This window comes from Diceros bicornis, chromosome 7 (assembly GCF_020826845.1).
Source record: "Diceros bicornis minor isolate mBicDic1 chromosome 7, mDicBic1.mat.cur, whole genome shotgun sequence".
NCBI classification, from domain to species: domain Eukaryota; kingdom Metazoa; phylum Chordata; class Mammalia; order Perissodactyla; family Rhinocerotidae; genus Diceros; species Diceros bicornis.
Window position 1 is genome coordinate 11,338,543 of NC_080746.1, and position 19,926 is coordinate 11,358,468.

The 19,926-nt window shown below is 41.6% G+C and overlaps 1 protein-coding gene across 1 annotated transcript; it reads right to left on the minus strand.

The window, feature by feature from the left end:
• Window positions 1-1,536: 1,536 nt before the first annotated feature.
• PANX3 (pannexin 3) lies at window positions 1,537-10,987 on the minus strand. The gene is made up of 4 exons (XM_058544923.1): window positions 10,679-10,987; window positions 8,774-8,916; window positions 6,095-6,309; window positions 1,537-4,291 (listed from the first exon to the last, which is right to left on the minus strand). The coding sequence occupies exons 1-4, from the start codon at window positions 10,857-10,859 to the stop codon at window positions 3,652-3,654; spliced, it is 1,179 nt and encodes a 392-aa protein (XP_058400906.1). The 5' UTR covers window positions 10,860-10,987; the 3' UTR covers window positions 1,537-3,651.
• Between the last annotated feature and the right edge of the window lie 8,939 nt (window positions 10,988-19,926).

Here is a 19,926-nt window from a genome sequence, read left to right on the forward strand (position 1 = left end):
TAAGACCTGCCCGGAAGTTACGTAAGGGCGCCGGCCGCGTGTAACTTCCGGGGCTGTGAGAGCGTCCGTGCCCCAGCTGGAGGGAGGAGAGGGAGGCGGGCCAGTGCAGGTTGGGGAGAGGAGGGAGGGTCCGCGGCCGGAAACGACTCCGTGACCCGCCTCCGTGGGTTTAGCTGAGGGTTAGACTTGTTGAGCTAAGGCACGAACAAACAAAAGTCTTCCCAACGCGAATGTCATCCACGCTCGCCGCAGCCCACTGCGTTTCAGCACCACTTTTCACACTTGGTACAGACTGGCCTTCCCGAGTGTGGGACGCACTTGAACGCGAGTGCTGGTAGTGCTGCTTTCCTTGCTTGCTTCCTTTCTACAGCTCGCATAAATGTTTCCTGAGTGCCTTCCTGAGTGCCTGTTATGCTGTGATTTTACTAGGAGCTGGGCCTACAGTGGTGAACAGAAAAAAGACCTGTGCTCTCTCAGATTAGAATCTGGTAGGGGAGATGGAAAATTTAACAAGCAGTTTTAATAACATGCTAGCACTAAGTAGGCACTCAGTGTTTGCCTAATGAAACCGAAAGTATGCTTCTGTACGTATACTTATATAGCTCTGACTTGATAACCAAGGTCTATCTGAAATCATCAGATAAGGAGGATACACGATTCTTTAGAGGCAGAATTGGTAAATGCGCTGGTCTGGAAGTCGGAAGGCTTGTATTCATTCTTTTTGCAGCGATGCCACCAACTAGTTGAGTGAGCCTCTCTGGGTCACAGGTTTTTCCTCTCAAAACCGAATATACTCTTTAGAATAATAGAGGTGAATGAGAGTTCTAAACTGAAAGGTACTCTACTCATATACAGTTAGTGTTATATATTCAAAATGTACACTTCTAGAATTGAATATGAAATTAAGGAAACTGTGTACGTAGTTAATAAGTTCATTGAATTACTGGAGAAAAATCTAATGCTAATATAGATAACTTACAATCAGGGTTCAAAAAAAGAGGTTTAGAATTGATGACCCAGGTACTTCATTTCTGAAAATTGTAAAAGTAGTGACAGAGTCTTGACAAAATGGTTTTCACGCAGGGAGAAGCCTTATGAAAGTCTCTCTATGTCCATCCATGTTGAAAGCTGCCCTTTTTGGACCTGGCTGGGTTTTAATAGAGCAGTTACTCATGGTGTCAGTGTGCTTTCACAAACATGCTCAAGGCAGCCGTATAGATTCATTTTTGGAAACTGCCAGGAAAATTTTCAGCCTACAAACTATCCATACTCATGCCTTTCATACTATAGATTGACACTTTACCTTGGAAACTGAAAATAGGTAGTTCTGAGTAATATGAAGAGATTTTCTTTTTTTAAAAAAAATCCTTATATGCTAACTGTCTGATTTATTTCCTATCCAGCTGTATTTTGTCCTTGCAGGCTTTGTGATCTGACTCTATTTTCATTATTCCTCTTCATATACATGTATCATAATTAGTGGGAGGGAAAATGCTATTATTTGTCTTAGTTTTCAAGCTGCTCTGGCTGGTGGATTTCAGTCGAAGTTGCATTTAAAATGTTTATTGTTTCTTCTTCATAGAAATACTTCCTTACAATTTATAAAACATTTCATGCAAGTTTTAAAAATTTGGAAAATATAGTACAAAGATTTTAAAAATCCATAATGCAGCCACATGGAGTGAACCACTTTTAACATGTTAGTATGTGTGTTTAATATTTTCATGCATTTTCATATAGGTTAGATCATACTGAATATAATATTTCCTTTTTGTTCATGTACCATCATTATAGTCATTTTGTAGTGTTACTGTGACTTCTTTATGAACATAATTTTAAATGTCTGCTTAATGTTCCAATTATGGCATAATAATTTTACGTAACTGTTTCCATGTTGTTTGACTTTTGGTCATCAATTGCTGTGAAGTGCATTTTTGTGCACAAAGGTTTTTCAATACAGGCTTATTTAGCGATTGGGTCTGTGTGCTCCAAGCAATGTAAAGTTACCGAACAACTCATTCAGTCACTTATGTATTCAGAAGAATATTTATTTAGTGCCTGTTATGACACAACCTTGAGGAAACTTATTTAAGAGAGAAAGACAGACAAATAAATGGAGAATATTAATACAGTGTAATAAAATTTTATCTCAGAAGTAGGTAGTGGATGACATGGCAGCACCCAGTTAGGGAAGGGGAGAGGAGATGGAAGGCTTCTTGAAGGAAATATGCCTGAGCAGATTCTGAAGGAGAGCTAGTGGTCAGCCCAGCGAAGAACAGAGGAGAGCGTCTTGGGTAGTGGGGACAGCATGTTCAAAGGCTCAGCATCATGAGAAGCATAGGAAAGAAGCATAGCATACTGAAAGTAGTTGATCAGAGTGAAAGATGTATATGGAGAGAGGCAAGGGGAGAGACTGAAGTAGTAGGCAGCATTTGGATATTGAAGGGTCTTGTGTCCCAAATGAAGAGTTAGACTTTTACCCAATGACAATAGGAAGCCATTGATGAATGTCTATATATCAGCCCCTTTGCTTGTTTTATGTAAACTTAGCTGAATTTGTTAGAAGCAACATAACTTTTCTACTTAGCTATATGAAGAAGGGTCTACATGGCCTATGCAAAAATTCTCTGAAGAAATGGGTAATATGCAGCTCTAAAAAGAAATATCAAATGAGAGACAGCGTGGTATTGTGAGCTGAGTATGGCCTTTGGAGTCAGATCAAGATTCCATTAAATCCAGGCATTAGAATGGGAGTTAGAAGCTAAGGTGAGGTGGTGAGTCAGAGAATGGAGAGAAGGGGCTCAACAGCACTTTCCTATTTATCCTGTTTATTTCTAAGGGGTCGCTATTCAGTGATTGGCTGTAACTGGAGATATAGCATCTCCTAGGGTATGAAAAGCATACTAGTGCCCATTAAGAGTTATGAAGGAGTCCGCAGCCTGTAATCTCAGCCCTTGGTGAAGTGAGTCTCTGGTTTAGATGATGAGAAAGTGTATTTGCACACCTCAAGTCTCCACCCATAGCTGATGCACGGCCCTGGTCTTGTTCTACACTCTCCTTAAGCCCCAAGAGCAGATTACAAATTCCTGCCATCAGTATTTCCTGGCCCACTTTGTAGGCGACAGAGAGCCTGGGCAAGGTTGAAGACTTCCACAAAACAAGCTGGGCAAATTCCTTGGATTTCAGGCCACACCAGAGGGTTTCCAGGGATTTTATATCTATATTCTCTTACCAGATTACCACACTTGCTCTTCGGGATAAACTGAGTGTGTATCCTATGAGGGCCACGGAGTAAATATAGTGAGAAGAACCTGCCTCCATGAATAGCCTTTAGAACCTTCTTTTCTTGTAGAATGTCTAGACTTTAATTTTAGTTTTAGTTTTTTTTTTTTTTTTTCCCCCTGTCCTCGTATTGTGCTCTACACCTAATTTTTTGGTTTTCTGACTCTTCAGTTCCAGTGATCAGATTTGTTTCCATGTGTTGATTATATCTTCTCACGTTTAGGATAGCGTGATACAGAATGCATGATTCAGCTGAATCCAAGTTTAGCAATTCTAAAGTGGGTATTTTTGCATATTGGTGTGTGAGGCTTGTGAGGAAGGAGAGAGATTTTTACTTTCCATAAAATTTTTTGCTTCATGGTTTCTTAACTATGGGTTTTCATTACACACCTGGTGGGTGAGATGTTTAGGTTTAGAGGATTCTAAGCCAGCCAATAGAGTCATGAAATCAACCACTGTGTCAATGTTGTGCTTCTCGGTGGTTATGTCCTTCAACACACATAAGACACTCAACCAGCTAAAAGAGATGAGCTCAGAGATGTTGGCTCGGAGGAAAAGAAGGATCACGTTGAGATCATTGATGGGGCATCCCAACATCTTTCTACTGAGGAGATCAAAAGCTGGGAGCATCTCATAGATGGATAGGAGTCGTTTGTCCCACTGACATAGCCGTGTGAGGTTGTATATTATCACTGGAACCAATAGGGTGTATACTGCCACACTGGAGAGACTAACAATCCAGAAAACAGACAGGGAGGTCAGCCTGCACGTGATCATATCGGGGATGTGAGTCTCATCACTTAGCAGCCCTGTCTTGATGGAACAGCTGAATTCCTCTTGGAAGAAGATATCCAGATGGAAGTAGCCAAGGTACAGGTAGGTGGCTGAGGTGAAGAGGAGCAAGAGGGAGTTCCTCATGAGGTAAGTAGCCACTAGTGAATGTGAGTGCTGCTTACATGCCAGGTACCGCTCTAGCAAGGGGAATTCAAAGTATCGTTCTTTCCGAGCCCTGGGCAGGGGAAGAAAGAGGCAAGGTTAGGAGGGACCATTTAGAACCATATCCTGAGAGAGCCCATGTCGGGAAGTAACAGAAGCTGTCTATCTGACATGGCGTTCCCCGCTCACATGAAAATCTGCATTCTCAGCATAACCACTCCTCTCCCCAAAATGAGGTGTATGAGTATATCTTAGTTCTCCAAGCAATGAGTGCCATGTGGTTAAACCCAGTGAATGGTCAGTGAATAATGAATGGTCATATGGATTTCTGCCCAGCAGGGCAGACTACTCCTCTAAGCTGAAGTAGGATCCTTAGGAAGCAATAAGGCTTCTTAAATTAGCACTGGACTGGGAGTCTAAATAAGCACATTCGGGTCCTTGGTCTGTATACTCTGTGTATGATTTTTAGGCCAATTCATCCATTTTATAAAAATAAATGTGCTAATAAGTGTGTGTTGAGAGCTGTAGTGTTCAGGTACATGTAAGCCAGTCTCTGCTCTGAAGAAGCTTACAGACTAGTTTGTGGGGAAGGGGCAGATAAGATATGCAAACATGAGATGAAAATAGCCCTTGATTTGTTGCTAAAATGGTGGAGACAAACCATGGTAGTTGTAAAAGTTAGGAGAGAGAGGTCACGGTGTGGGCTGGAGTGTTCAGAAACCTTTGTGGAGAATAATGTCTCCGAGTTGGCCTTCAAAAGGTAGATAGTGTTCAGAAAGACAGGAAAGGAACTCTTCTCAGAGGATAGAGTAGGTGCACAAACACGAGACACTATGTTTTCAAATCTTAGCCCAGCTGTCCTCTTGGTGGGGCCTACCCTGGCCACCCTTTAAAACTGTCCCCTTCCCCGGCCTGGTGGCGCAAGCGGGTAAGTGCGTGTGCTCCGCTGTGGCGGCCTGGGATTCGCCAGTTTGGATCCCGGGCGCGCACCGACGCACCGCTTGTTAAGCCATGCTGTGGTGGCATCCCATATAAAGTGGAGGAAGATGGGCACAGCTGTTAGCCCAAGGCCAGTCTGCCTCAGCAAAAAAGAGGAGGATTGGCATTGGATGTTAGCTCAGGGCTTGTCCTGCTCACAAAAAATAAAAAATAAAGAAAAATAAAAATAAAACTGTCCCCTTCCTCAACCTTCCAGCTTTCCTGAGACCCCTTACCCTGCTTTTGTTTTTTTCCCTTCATACCACTTATCTTCCACCGTATGGCTTACTGAGGTGTTATGCTTTATTCCTTGTCTATTTTCTCTCAATAGGATGTAAGCCCCACATGGGTAGGTGTAGTTTTTCTTCCTCCCCACCCCCACCCTGACCCTGGCACGCATACACACATATCCGAAGCACCCAGAACAGTGCCTGGTACTCAGTAAATGATGGATGAATGCTTAAAGGAATGAATGATTTGTTCAGGAGAAAAGGAGGAGACTGCTTAGGTAGACTGGAAGGTTTCTGTCACTTTGTAGTTAGAGAGAAGTTTGAAAATGTAGTTGGTGACAGTGTGTGGAGGGCGTTGGAAAAATATTTGGGAGAATTTGGATATTTTTCTGTAGGCTTGGGGGGGTAGCTATTCAAGGTTTCTGAGCAGGGGAATGGTATATGAAAGTGGCATTTTAGAGAGATTAATCCCTTTGTGACTCAGTGTGTTCGTAGGTAAACTAGAGGTAGAGTCCTTTCTCTTCTCCAGTACAGAAATGATAGAAATTTAATGAGATGATGTGTTAAGCACTTTGAATTCTTGAGAAGTATGGTATAGAAGATAGTTTACTTTGCAAGGATGTCATTTTAATACTGAGTCCTTCATAAAGGAGTGGAAGACAACTCACTTCTCCAGCTCATCCCAGAAAACATGGGGGTCCGAGCACTTCTGCTGGATCTTCACCATGTGCTGCACCAGGCGGATGGAGCGATTATAGGATTTGTCCAGTTCACTGATGATGAACAGCAGATCTGAGCTGAGGACCGGCACAGCTGCGTACTGCCACAGCAGAACTGGGAGGTACATGACCACAGCTAGGACCAGCATGGAGTAAGGGAGGGCCTGCAGGAGGAGAGTGAGCTGAGGAGGGAGGCCCAGGGTGCTGGGACCTTGTGGAGACAGCTCTGAGTGAGGGGCTCTCATTCCCTGGTTCCTGCCTCAGAGAGGGAAGGCAGTGTGGGGAATGAGTACCACAGGCCCAGGACCTAAGGCTCTCTGCTAACCTGGCTGAATATAGTGAGGCCCAGGAGAGAAGGGATGGTGGATATCTATGCTCTCCAGCTCCACTCTTCAGATATGGGGTCTGTTTAGGTGTGTAGGGCCCCAGGGAAAGGGGAGGCAGACGGACAGGGAGGAGTGTGCTCCCCATTCTCTGTTCTCCATGATGTTAGCCTGGGTAGCTAACTAGAGATCATGGCATCTTAGGGGAGAGCATCTTCATTCTCAGTCTTCCACCTTTCTTTCTTTGACTGCTCTAGGTTCTCATCACGAGACATTTAGAGTTCATTAGCTTTTAAACTCCAGCCAGGGGCCCCAACATTGCTGGCTTTTACTTAGCTGCTCCAGAGAGGAGGTCAAATCCTATTTCCTTGCCTGACTCCTCTCATGTGCAGTGGTCTTTTCTCATTTCCAGTTTCTTGGTAATACCAAACCACACCATCAGCCACTATCTTGGAATTCTTTGGGGCTATTTCTGGTAAGTATGTGTATAAACTGACATTGAGGTATGCATAAGCCTTGTGTCCTGACTACACTATTTGCTACCTGAGGTAGGGGACTTCTCCTAGGTTTTCTCATCATACTTACCACAGCTAACAGGGTTGGGCCCACTATTTTGCCCATGGTAAAAACTCTGCTTGTAAAGGCTTTTTTAAGCTACATTTGTACTGGGTGCTTAACATGCATTATTTCATTTGATCTTTACAAAGGTGCTATCAGGTAGGTACTATTGGTATCTATTTTACAGACAAAGAAACTGAAGCGTGAAAAGGTTAAATAGCCTGTACAGGGTTACATGTCTAGTGGGTAAGTGAGCAGATTTGGAACTAGGCTGTCTGATTTTTGAGCTTATTCCCTTAACAGCTACTTGACTACAGCTTCTCCTGAACCAGAGATGCTTTTTATTTTAGAGGAGAGTTTGAAGAAAAAGAGGGAGGATGCATATTTGGTTGCATCTAGATAGAGGAGAAAGGTATGTGTGTGTTTCCCAAATAAACAAGAGAGACAAGTTAGGAAAGGTATATTAGGCCACCAAAGAAAATTAGAACCTTTTCAGTCCTGTCTAAGAAATGACATTTCTTGAAAATAGGCTCTTCACCCCTAGAGATTCTGTTTCAGTAGGTTTGAAGTGGAGCCAGAGAATCTGGGTATAAAGAGCTCTCAGGCGATCCTGATGATTAGACAGTTTAACTCTTTTCTGGCATCTGAATCCCCTCTGCGATATCTTGAACTTGTTGCCATCTAGATCCTGTTTAAACACTTCCGGTGATAGAGACCTCAGGAACTCTTTCCATTAAGACTGTTGTTTTGTCTGGGTCCTAGAACTGTGGCAATTCTGAAGCCTTGTAAATTGTCACAACTAGAAAATGTCATGAGTGACTTCTGATTAAACATTGTGAATTGGATGTACATATTACTTCTGCTCCCTCGTGAACCTCCACTAGAATGACAGTAAAGGGATCAAAAAGACATAATCTTATAAAGACAGAGAAAACAGGAGGGGAGACAAGAGCAACAAAATGTTGAAAACTGGAAAGCAATTGCATGGTATAGAAGACACCAGCCTGTGGGGTGGATGGGGAATTGAGGGAGGCACAAGCACGCTATTTTGTACCACAGAACCAGAAAGACTCAGGAATCGGAGATACCAGGTATGTCTGAAAGTGGGTGTGCAAGTGGGGCTGAAAGTGAGAATGTTGAAAAATAGACCTGCAGGTCCTTTCTGTAACATGATGCACTCAAGCAACTACCCTTTCCCTCCCCTGGCAGAAGGCTTCTGCTTTACTCTTTGGAAATATTAAACCAGAGAGATTCTGTACTTGTGTCCATTGAGAGCAGGGGAACCATCCTGAGAACGGGAGGATAAGTTGAATGAATACTGAATACTGAGACCCACAGTTGACTTCCAAGAGGGTGGACAGCTGAGATTGATAATAACTGCCCCCTGTCCCCTCTCCATGAATTAAAGATCAAATCACTCTTCTTGGGAAAACTGACCGGCCCAAAAGGAAGGATTACAGATAGTGATATTTGAGGTTTTCCCAATGAAATGGTCCAAAGGGATCACGTTAAACTCAAGGCTGCCAGTCAACAAGCCTCACCCAAACGCACAAAGCTTCCAATTAGATAAAAGTGGGCAACCAGAGATCACCAGACATATGAAGACTGCCTGAAACATGAAAGTCAATGACCAAAATAAAAAAGTAGGGAGAAGCGGTGAAGAGGCAAGAGAGAACATAATGATGCAGTTCCGTCCCACTCCACTCAGCCATGAAGCCAGCCTGATAAGAGTCCCAGCCCACCTTACCTTGTGAGGCCAGAGGGATTTCGTTTTGACCCAGCCAAGCTCATCCTGTTTGTGGTGAACCAGTGAGTCCCAACAAGAACTGTCCACGTAGGCAGCTTGATGGACACTGAAGTTACTGGGAGAGAAGCAGCTGATGGGAGACCCTGGAACAGGAATACAGCTTTGAGAGCTCTGAGTTGGAGCAAAGGAGTGGAATCCACAGTGCAATCAGCTAAGTTTTCTAGGGGCTGCCCCTACCACTCTGCTAATTTCTATATCTGGGAGGTGCTTTCTTCTTCCCATGTCCCAGTTGCTGGGTTTGGTACTGTTGTGTCACTGTAGGACTGTTTGGCCCAGGCCTGCCAAAGTGGTGACTCGTCTTTATGACTACCAGTCATTCTTTTCTCTCAGAGCAACCTCTGGACTCCCAGACAGGCAGGCAGCCAGGGCCCCCTGCACTCCTGCAGTTTGACACCAGAGGGCTTACGGTTTGATGGTGACATCTCCTTCCTGAGAGAGCCGACATCTTTTAGGTTCCAAAAGAGGATTAATTTCCTGGACTTCTGAGCCCAAATCAAGAGAAAGGGTGTGCATGTAGTGCTGGAAGGAAAGTGGGCTTGGAGGGAGAGTCTCTGCTTTTTGCATCACTCTCTAAAAAGGGGCAGAAATGGGAACCAATACTTCTCCCCATCTTGTGGGTGAATGAAGAGGCAGTGGGAGGTTGACACACCTCCTTGGGAAACACAGTAAGCTAATCACACAGCCAGAAAAGAAAGCCGGAAATCCCAGTTCTCGGAGAGTCCACATTTTCTTTAGTAGAGGCAGCAGATTTGCTGAGTTAATATAGCATCTAGAACTAGATACATGTGTTTTTGCGTGTGTGGTTGGAGTTCCTGGAGAGGAAGGAACATCATATTCAGCACCTGTGATGTGCCAGGCTCTGTCAGGCACTTAATATATGTTCTCAAATCAGTAACCCTGGAGGTGGGGAATAGGAAGAAGGCTCTGAGAAGGTAAGAGACTTGTCTGAAGCATGGCTGAGTAAGACCTTTAGAGGTTCTAGGTCCTGAAAAGACTATTAGGCCCCAATCTCTCTCATCCATATGAAAATCAAAATAAAAGTTTAATTATTGCCATGACATAAAATATGTGAATACCAGAATTAAAACTAAATATTTTTTATTGCAAAATTTTGGAAATGACTTTCAAAATCTTTTGGTGCCTCTGCTTTGCTGGTGTAGGGGAGGAAGACAATTTCACTACCCTCTAGGTCCTTCTGGCTGGCCTATGAATTAAATTGACATGAGACAGAATAACAGGAGAAAATCAAACAAAGCTTTATAACATGTATACATGGGAGAAACTCAGGAAAACTGAGCAACTCGCTGGAATGGCCAAAGCCGCCACCTTAAATACCATTTTCAGCTGATGACAAAGGAGGATGTTGGGGGTGGCAGGAGTCAGTTATGGAGATTACCAGAAAAAAGCACAGTAAACAAGAGTAAGGTTATTATGCAGGTTTAAGTCCTTGCCTTCCACATTGATAAGAGTTTCTAGAGATAAGGTCATCCCCTTCTTCCTGGTACAGAGAGGGAGACATCTTTACAAATGGAGATTTCCCTTACAAATGTAAATGTCTCTTACAAAGGGTAACTTCTAGTTTGTTTTCAGAGCTTTTCCCATGTCTGAAATTTTTTAAAAGAATAACCAGCCAAAAATAATCCTCATACCAAAGAGACACATCTTGAGCTGGCAAATTCTGCTCCCCTACACTGGTACTCTAAACTCATGCATAGTCTGCCTTTTGGGTAACACCCAGCCCAGTCATGAAACCTAGACACTGAGAGCTGTCACACTTCAGACCCCATGCAAAGAGTCAAACAAAGTGGAATCTCTTTTATACACTGGGTCTTGGAAGCCACTTACCGGAGGAGAACTCCTGGGCAAATGTCAGGGACATCAGCAGCAAGGGGAAGCCCACGGCTACAAACTTGACCATCCGGTCCAGGGGAAGTTCCAGGCGCAGTCTTTTGAGGCGAGGGCCCCTGTGGTCCGGCAGCAGGGCATCTGAGAGCATGTACTCTGCAGCTGTGTGTGCAAGCGACATGATGCTGCTGAGATTTGGGGAGCAGAGGCAGCAGGAGGGGTCCCAGGATAGTAGAGTGAGGAGATGGCAGCTTCAGGCAGCTGACTTTGAGGAGACAGTGCCTGCAGCCCCAGCCTCGCAGATATCTGTGCTAGGAGCAGGCGCTGGTTCTCTAAATAACCGGCCAGGCCCTGAGCCAGGAACCTCTTAATTAGAGGGAGGTGTAACTTAGTGGGTCCTCACTGGAGGAGGGTCGGGCTTTGGCTGGGGCTGGTGCCAGGCTGCTGTCTCTGGATTGTCCCTGAGCAGCTGGAGTCCTGTGGCTTTATGCTGCCCTCTCATTATTAAAGTATTTTTAGTGGGGTGGTGGAGAGAAGGAGGGCTGTGTAGCCAGGCCCCCCATGTAATTGGTGTGGAATTTGGGTGGAGATTGCTTAAATGTGTTGAAGGCCCTCGTTTTGTGGTTTGGGGTGGGAATGGAGCCCCCAAGACTCAGCTAGGACTGCTACTCCTATATAGTATTCTTTGTCCTGATGATGACTTTGCTTAGGGTCCATGCTTTTTCCCAGAATCTGCTCTGAATTTGGTATTAAATTTCCTTCCTACCTCTGGTCTTTTTCCAGATATTTCAACCACATATATTTATAATTTCCATAGAATTTACCTTTTTTTTTTTTTTTTAGCCCCATCAGTTCTCTAGAAAGCTGAGGGGTGGGTGGCAGTGTTGAGTAGTGGAAAGAACATAACCTTTGAAATTTGGAGGGAAAAGTCTTCCACTGGAGACCTAGCAATACTCATTTTTTTACTGCATGATTTCAGGCAAGTCACTTTTGGCTCAGTGTGCTCATCTATCAAATGGTATTAGGTTGTAATCTTACAAGATTGTGAGGATTGATTAAGAGTATTGTATGTGAATGTGCTTTGTAAACTGTCAAGTGTAGGGCAAATGTCAACTCCTATTTCAATTTGGTGGGGTTGGGTGAGTGGAAAAGCTAACACTGGGGAATAGGGCACTCTTGTCTCTAGCACAGCCCTGAGACTTGGCAAGAGAGGCCCTGGCCTGGGCCTTTGCACTGGTGCCATTTGGCTGCATCCTTCTCACAAGGCAAGGAGTCCATGGGGCCAAGGGGATGTGCCCATTCAGAGCCCATGCACCCCCTCCAGACCACTCTTCTAGCACCTGGGATGCTGCCATTCCCTGCCCAGATGGCCCCAGGATGCTTCAAGGGCCTGTGTGGGCCATTTTCTCAGGTGCATCCTCTCCAGGGTAGGTCATGCTCCTGGTGTGCACCCCCAGGCCTAAGGAATGGCTCAGTGTGGGGGTTTGGATGGAATTTAGAAGTCCTGGGGTGCCCAAACATGCAGTTGTGAGGCTTCTTGCAATGTGAGACCTAGCTGGGTTGGGAAGAAGGGGCCTGTGAAGTCTGAGGATTCTAAATTTGAACGTGGCATTCCTGATCATTATGAAGGGGTGTGTGTGTGTGTGTCTGTGTCTGTGTCTGTGTCTGCATATGTAGTGGTAGGCAGATAGAACATATTTTATTTAACAGTTTGTTAGCTTGATTTATAACTTTTAATTTTTTAGATATATAGTGTGTGGACCTCTATTTGCACTGCTTTTCTTTGGCCCACCAATGTTTGGACTGGGCCTGCCTCTCTCCTTGTCCCCAGGCTAGAGGCAAACTCTGATTCAGAGCTACCCTATGTGTGCTAGCTAGAGTGATCCAGGCCTGGGAGCAGGAGAAGGGATCCTTTACTTCTACTCCCTGTTAGCCTCTCCACACTCCCATTTCTGATTCTTTCCATTGTGTGTGTGTGTGTTTTTTTTTTTTCGAGGAAGATCAGCTCTGAGCTAACATCCATGCTAATCCTCCTCTTTTTGCTGAGGAAGACCGGCTCTGAGCTAACATCTATTGCCAGTCCTCCTCCTTTTTTTTTTTTCCCCCCAAAGTCCCAGTAGATAGCTGTACGTCATAGTTGCACATCCTTCTAGTTGCTGTATGTGGGATGTGGACTCAGCATGGCCGGAGAAGCGGTGCGTCAGTGCGCGCCCGGGATCCGAACCCGGGCTGCCAGCAGCAGAGCGCGCGCACTTAACCGCTAAGCCCCGGGGCTGGCCCCCATTGTGTGTGTTTTTGCTTATTATTGGTTTTATGTGTATATTTTCTTTTGCCTTTTAAAAATAGTTTACATTTTTATTGTAGTATAATATACATACATTAATATGCAATAAGTGTGCAGTTCAGTAAACTTTTATATGATCAAGAAACAGATCCTTACTAACACCCCAGAAGCCACCTTTGTCCTCCTTTCTAATAAGTGTCATTTCTCAAAGAGTGATCATTATTCTAACTTCTAGTAGCTTCGATTAGTTTTGCCTTCTTTATAGAAATGAAATCATATGTAAATAGTCTTTTGTGTCTGGCTTCTTTTGCTCTACATTATGCTTATGAAAATCATTCATTTTATTGCCTGTTTTTGTACTTTCTATAAATGGAATCATATGTGTGTATTTTTTATGTCTGCATTCTCTGCTCAACATATTTTTGAGACACATCATGTTGTTTTATGTATCAGAAATCCATTCCTTTTTATTGTACAGAAATACAAAAATTTGTTTATCCATTGATGGACATTTAGGACCATCAATGGTTCAATTGATGGACATTTGGGTTTCCAGTTTCTGGCTATTACAAAATAATGCTGTGAACATTATAATATATCTTACGGTGAATATATCTATACATTTCTGTTGGGTATATAGCAATGAGTGGAATTGCTGGGTATAATGCTTTGCATATGTTCATCTTTATTAGTTTTCCAAGTGGTTGTATCAGTTTTCATCAACAGTTTATGAGAATCCTAGTTGCTCTACATCTTTACCATTATGTTTTTGCAATTAAAAAAAATTTAGCCATTTGGCAGTACAGTATTTGACATTGATCTTAGCAGCATCTTTTCAAATAACATGTCTGACTGGGCAAGGGAAACAAACAAAAAAATTAACAAATGGGACTACATCAGACTAAAAAGCTTCTGTAAAGCAAAGGAAACCATGAACAAAACGAGAAGACAACCCACCAACTGGGAGAAAATATTTGCAAATCACTTATCCGACAAGGGGTTGATCTCCAATATATATGAAGAACTCATACAACTCAATGACGAAAAGACAAACAACCCAATCAAAAAATGGGCAGAGGATATGAATAGGCATTTTTCCAAGGAAGATATACAGATGGCCAACAGACACATGAAATGATGTTCAACATCACTAATTATTAGGGAAATGCAAATCAAAACAGCAATAAGATATCACCTTGCACCGATCAGAATGGCTATAATTACGAAGACAAAAAAAACAACAAATGTTGGAGAGGATTTGGGAGAAAAAGGAACTCTCATGCACTGCTGGTGGGAATGCAAACTGGTGCAGCCTCTATGGAAAACAGTATGAAGATTCCTCAAAAAATTAAAAATAGAAATACCATATGATCCATCTATCCCACTACTGGGATAGTTCTTATCCAAGTTCTTATCCAAAGAACTTGAAATCAATGACCCAAAGATATTTATGCATCCTTATGTTCATTGCAGAATTATTCACAATAGCCAAGATGGGGAAGCAACCCAGGTGTCCATCAACCGATGATTGGATAAAGAAGATGTGGTGTGTGTGTGTATATATATATATATATATATATATGGAATACTACTCAGCCATAAAAAAAGACAAAATCATCCTATTTGCAACGACATGGATGGACCTGGAGGGTATGATGTTAAGTGAAATAAGCCAGACAGAGAAAGACAAATACTGCATGATTTCACTCATATGTGGAATATAACAAATACCTGGATAAAGGAACAGATTGGTGGTTACCAGAGGGAATGAGGTAGGGGGTGGGTGAAAGGGGTAAAGGGATACATATGTACGGTGATGGACGATAATTAAACTACTTGGGGTGACCACGATGAAGGCTACTCAGAAATTGATAAACAGTAATGTACACCTGAAATTACACAGTGTTCTAAATCATTATGATCTCAATAAAGTTACCAGAAAAAAATATTTAGCCATTTTGGAAGGTGTGTGGTAGCATTGGATTGGGGTTATAACCTGCATTTCTCTGACGATGAATGCAGTTGGCCATTTTGATCATTTGGATCTCTTCTTTTGTGAAGTATGTCCAAGTCTTCTTTCACTCACTTTTCTTTTGGGTTGTCTATCTTTTGATTATTGATTTGTAGGAGTTCTTTTTATATTCGGGATATGAGACCATTACCAGATATATGTTTTATTTATATCTTCTCCCACTCTATTGGTTGACTTTTTATTCTCTTAATGGTGTCTTTTAATGACTAGGAATTCTTACCTTTACCATAGTCAATGTATCAATTTTCTTCTTTTATGGATAGTGCTTTATGTATCCTAATTAATAAACTTGGGTTATTCCAAGGTCCTGAAAAATTTTTCCTAGCTATTCTTTAAAATATTTTTGTTTTACTTTTCTCATGTAGATTTGCAGTCCATCTGGAATTTGTTGTTTAATACACTGTATGAGATAGGGAGTTAAGATAACGTTATTTTCCATGTGAATATCCAACCAACTCAGCACAATTTATTAAAAAGACCATCCATTTCTCATTGTAATGCTGTTTGCTGTTGTCATAAATCAGATGACAAGTTGTCTATTTTTGTACCAATACTACACTATTTTTACTATTATAGCTTTATAATATTTCTTTGCACCTGTAGTGTAAATCTCCTTGTTCTATTATTTTTCAGGATTGTTCTGGCTGTTCTTGACCTTTTGCATTTCTATATTAATTTTACAATCAGCTTATCAATTTCAAGAAAAAAACCCTGCCAGATTTTTTTATTGGGACTGTTAAATCTGTAGCTTAATTTGAGGAAAATTGATGTCTTTACAGTGTTAAGTTTTCAAATCCATGAACACAGAACACAATAAATATCCCTCCATTTATTTAGGTCTTCTTTAATGTCTGTTCATAGTGGTTTTTAGTTTCCAGTGTGGCTGTCTTACATATCTTTTGTTAAGATTTATTCTTAGGTGTTTGATGTTTCTCAAAACTGTTGTTAATGGTATCTTTTAAAAAATTTGATTTCTTATTGTTGGTAATATATGTGAAGACAACTCATTTTTGTACATTGATCTTTTATCCAGCAATCTTGTTAAATTCATTTATTGATTCTAATAGTTTGTAGATTCTTTTGGATTTTCTATCTATGCAACTATGTAATCTATGAAAAGTGACAGTTTCACTTTCTAATCTTTGTGCCTTTTATTTCTTAAAAAAATTATTTTTCTTGCCTAATTACACTGGTTAGGACTTCCAGTGCAATATTGAATATAAGTAGTAATGGTGAGTATCCTTGTCTTGTTCCTTTTTTCTCTCTCTTTTTAAAAAATTTTTGGTGAACATTCTTTTTCACATTAAGGATGTTCTCTTATATTCCTTATTTGCTAAGTGTGATTATTATGAATGGATTTTTAAAATATATATATATCTTTTTCTTTTTTCTCCCCAAAGCCACAGTACATAGCTGTGTATCATAGTTGTAGCTCTTCTCTGTGGGAGGCCGCCTCAGCATGGCTTGATGAGCAGTGAGTAGGTCTGCGCCCAGGAACTGAACCGGCGAACACCGGGCTGCCAAAGCGGAACATGCAAAATTAACCGCTATGCCACCAGGCTCGCCCCCGAATGGATGTTTAAATTTTAAAAATACTTTTTCTGCATATTTTGATGTGTCCATATGATTTTTTCCCATTACATTTGTTGTGATGAAATGTGTCGATTGGATTTTGAATGTTATACTATTCTTGCATTCCTGGAATAACTTTGTTTGATTCTGATATATTATCTTTTGATTTTTTTGGTGGTTTCAGTTTGCTAAAATTTTGTTAAGATTTTGCATTTATATTTATGAAAGAGAGCAAGCTTGATCTAATTTACCTTTCTTGTAAGGACTTTGGCAGGTTATGCTGGCCTCACTAAAAGAGTTAGGGGGGCCGGCCCCGTGGCTTAGTGGTTAAGTGCGTGTGCTCCGCTACTGGCAGCCCAGGTTCGTATCCCGGGCGAGCACCGACACACTGCTTCTCCAGACATGCTGAGGCCACGTCCCACATACAGCAACCAGAAGGATGTGCAACTATGACATACAACTATCTACTGAGGCTTTGGGGAAAAAAAAGGAGGTGGATTGGCATTAGATGTTAGCTCACAGCCAGTCTTCCTCAGCAAAAAGAGGAGGATTAGCATGGATGTTAGCTCAGGGCTGATCTTCCTCACAAAAAAAAAAAAAAGGAAATATTTCTGTTTTATCTGTTCTCTGGAAAAGTTTGTGCAAGAGTGGTATCAGTTCTTCAGTAAATATTTGGAGGAATTCACAGGTGAAGCCATGTAGGCTTGGGGTTTTCTTTGTAAGGAGGTTTTAGTTAATGGCTTCAATTTCCTTAATAAATATTTGACTATTCAGATTTTCTAGTTTCTCGTGTGTTATTTTAAATTTTATTTATTTATTTATTTTTCTCCCCCAAAGCCCCAGTAGATAGTTGTATGTCATAGCTGCACATCCTTCTAGTTGCTGTATGTGGGACACGGCCTCAGCATGGCCGGAGAAGCGGTGTGTCGGTGTGCGCCTGGGATCCGAACCCCAGGCTGCCAGCAGTGGAGCGTGCACACTTAACCGCTAAGCCACGGGGCCAGCCCTCGTGTGTTATTTTAAATGTGCTAGTTTTTTTTTATTATTCATAAAAATTTCTCTAAAACTTAGGACTTAAAACAACACAAATTTATTATCACTGAGATTCTGTAGATCCGAAATTTAAGAGCAGCTTTGCTGGGTTGTTCTGGCTCAGAGTCTCTTGTGAGGTTATAGTCAAGATGTTGACTGGGGCTGCAGACATCCAAAGGCTTGACTGGGATCCACTTCTAAGCTCACTGAGTGGTAATTGGCTGAGAGTGTCACTTCCTTGTTGGGTGTTGGCAGGAGGCCTCAGTTCCTCACCATGTGGGCCTCTCCATAGGGTGACATGGCAGCTGGTTTTCCCAGAGCAGGTGATCTGAGAGAGAGCAAACAGGAAGCCATAGTGCCTTTCATGACCTAATCTCTGAAGTTGCAACTGCTACTTCTATTTTTATTCTATTCAATTGAAGGATGTCACAAAATCTAACCCATATTCAAGGGAAAGGGAATTAGGCTCCATATTTTGAAGAGAGTGTCAAAGAATGTGTGGATATTTTGAACTACTATATCAGATAAGTTAAATTTTTGAGAAAATTGTCCATTTTTCATCCAGTGTCAAATTTATTTGCATACTGTTATTCATAAAGTCCTCTTATTATAGTCTATCAATATCTTATTATAAAAAATTTAAATATACAGCAATGTTGAAAGAATTTTACAGTGAACATCTGTAATAGTTAATTCTATCATTAGTATTTTGCTTGACTTACTTTGTTATACTTCTATCTATCCATCCTTCTATCTACCCATCAATCCATGTTATTTCTTTTGGATACATTTCAAAGTAAATTGTAGACATTGATATACTTCTCCCTAAATACTTCAGCATGCAGGTCACTAATGATACTTTGATATTTGTTTATAGTTTGTTTCTTTTAAAGTAAAATTTACATACAGTGAAATGCACAAAGCTTAAGTGTGCATGCACAGATTTTGACAAATGCATATACCTGTGAAATCCACACCTCATCAAGATTAGAACATTATTATCACTCCAGGAAATTCCATTTTATTCTTTTTTAGAGATCTCAGTTTTCTGGTGAGAATCTTCATACTTGCATCTAATTCATCCATCTTCTATTTTCTTGATCATATCAGTCAGAGTTATTTTAAAATCCTATTGCTAACTCCAGGATTGGGGTAATCTGTGGATCTGCTTCTACTGTCTACTTTTTGCATATGGTCTTACCTATTTGTAATTCTACTTTGTATGCCAAGCATTGTGGATAAAAGAACCATAAGAACCAGAGATACTCTAGATGATACTATTGTAGGGGAGGAAGAAATACTCCTCTACCTGCTAGGTCCTTCTGGCTGGTCTAAGAATTAAGTTGACATGAGACAGAATAACAGGAGAAAATGAAACAAATTTCATAACGTGATTACATGGGAGAAGCCCAGGAAAACTGAGTAACTCGCCAAAATGGCTGAAGCCACTGTATTAAACACCATCTTCAGCTAAAGACAAAGGAGGATGTTGGGGATAGTGATTTGGGACTTCAAAGGGGAGGCAGGCAATTCACATGGAGATGGAAAAGCAAATGTTTGGTAGACAAATGTTTGCCATGCCATGCAAAGACAATGTGACACAGGGAGGACTTTGATCAAGTGGGCCTTGCTAGGTTCCTCCCTGTCTATCACCTAGTTCACATTATACAATAGTTATCTTATGGTATTAGCTCCTTCCTGGAACAGGCCTTCTATCTTAAATTTTTTTAGGCAGTTAGGGAGAAGGTCAAAGTTTCTTTCTGAGTCTTTTGTTCTTAAAAATAATTAAGCCCAAAAGACATGTTTTAGAGTCGCAAATTCTGATCCCTCACACTATCTTTTGCCAAAGATGGTTCCCTTTTCTTCTTTTTAGCATATATGGTGAGGAGTAGACCACTGAATCCAATCATGCTCTAAGCTGAGTTAGGTCTGTCCTGGAGTTTTAATAAGATTCAGTCTACATTTAGTTTTTCCCATTCCTAGAGCCTGATCTTTCCAGGTTTTTGATTGAGTCTGTTGGGTCTTTGTCTCTTAAGCTCTGAAAGATTATGAGAGGTTCTGTTATCCTCTTTAGAGGATTTCAGCTCAGCTTTTTAGCCTCCCGCTGCATGTAGCTTCACAATCTGGCACATGCTTTGAAGGAGAGACTGGCTCAGTGAGTTAGCATCAGTGAGTTTAATGCCAGCTCTCTCCCTCTGCAGTGTCTTTGTTTCCTAATCACCACAGAGTGCAGGAGATCTCACTTTGCATTTTAGAAGCCTTGGTCTGTCCACACAACTCTAGTACCCAGTAAATGTCCTGGGGGAAGACTGGTCATGTGTTTGAAGT

Excerpts from the sequence above, each read along its gene's own strand:
- PANX3 (XM_058544923.1), bottom strand. The coding sequence starts at position 10,859 with ATGTCGCTTGCACACACAGCTGCAGAGTACATGCTCTCAGATGCCCTG. Across the intron at positions 8,917-10,678 it reads TGCCCAGGAGTTCTCCTCCG|GGTCTCCCATCAGCTGCTTC; the intron begins GTAAGTGGCTTC and ends TTCCTGTTCCAG. Across the intron at positions 4,292-6,094 it reads TTCTGGGATGAGCTGGAGAA|GGCTCGGAAAGAACGATACT; the intron begins GTGAGTTGTCTT and ends TCCCCTGCCCAG.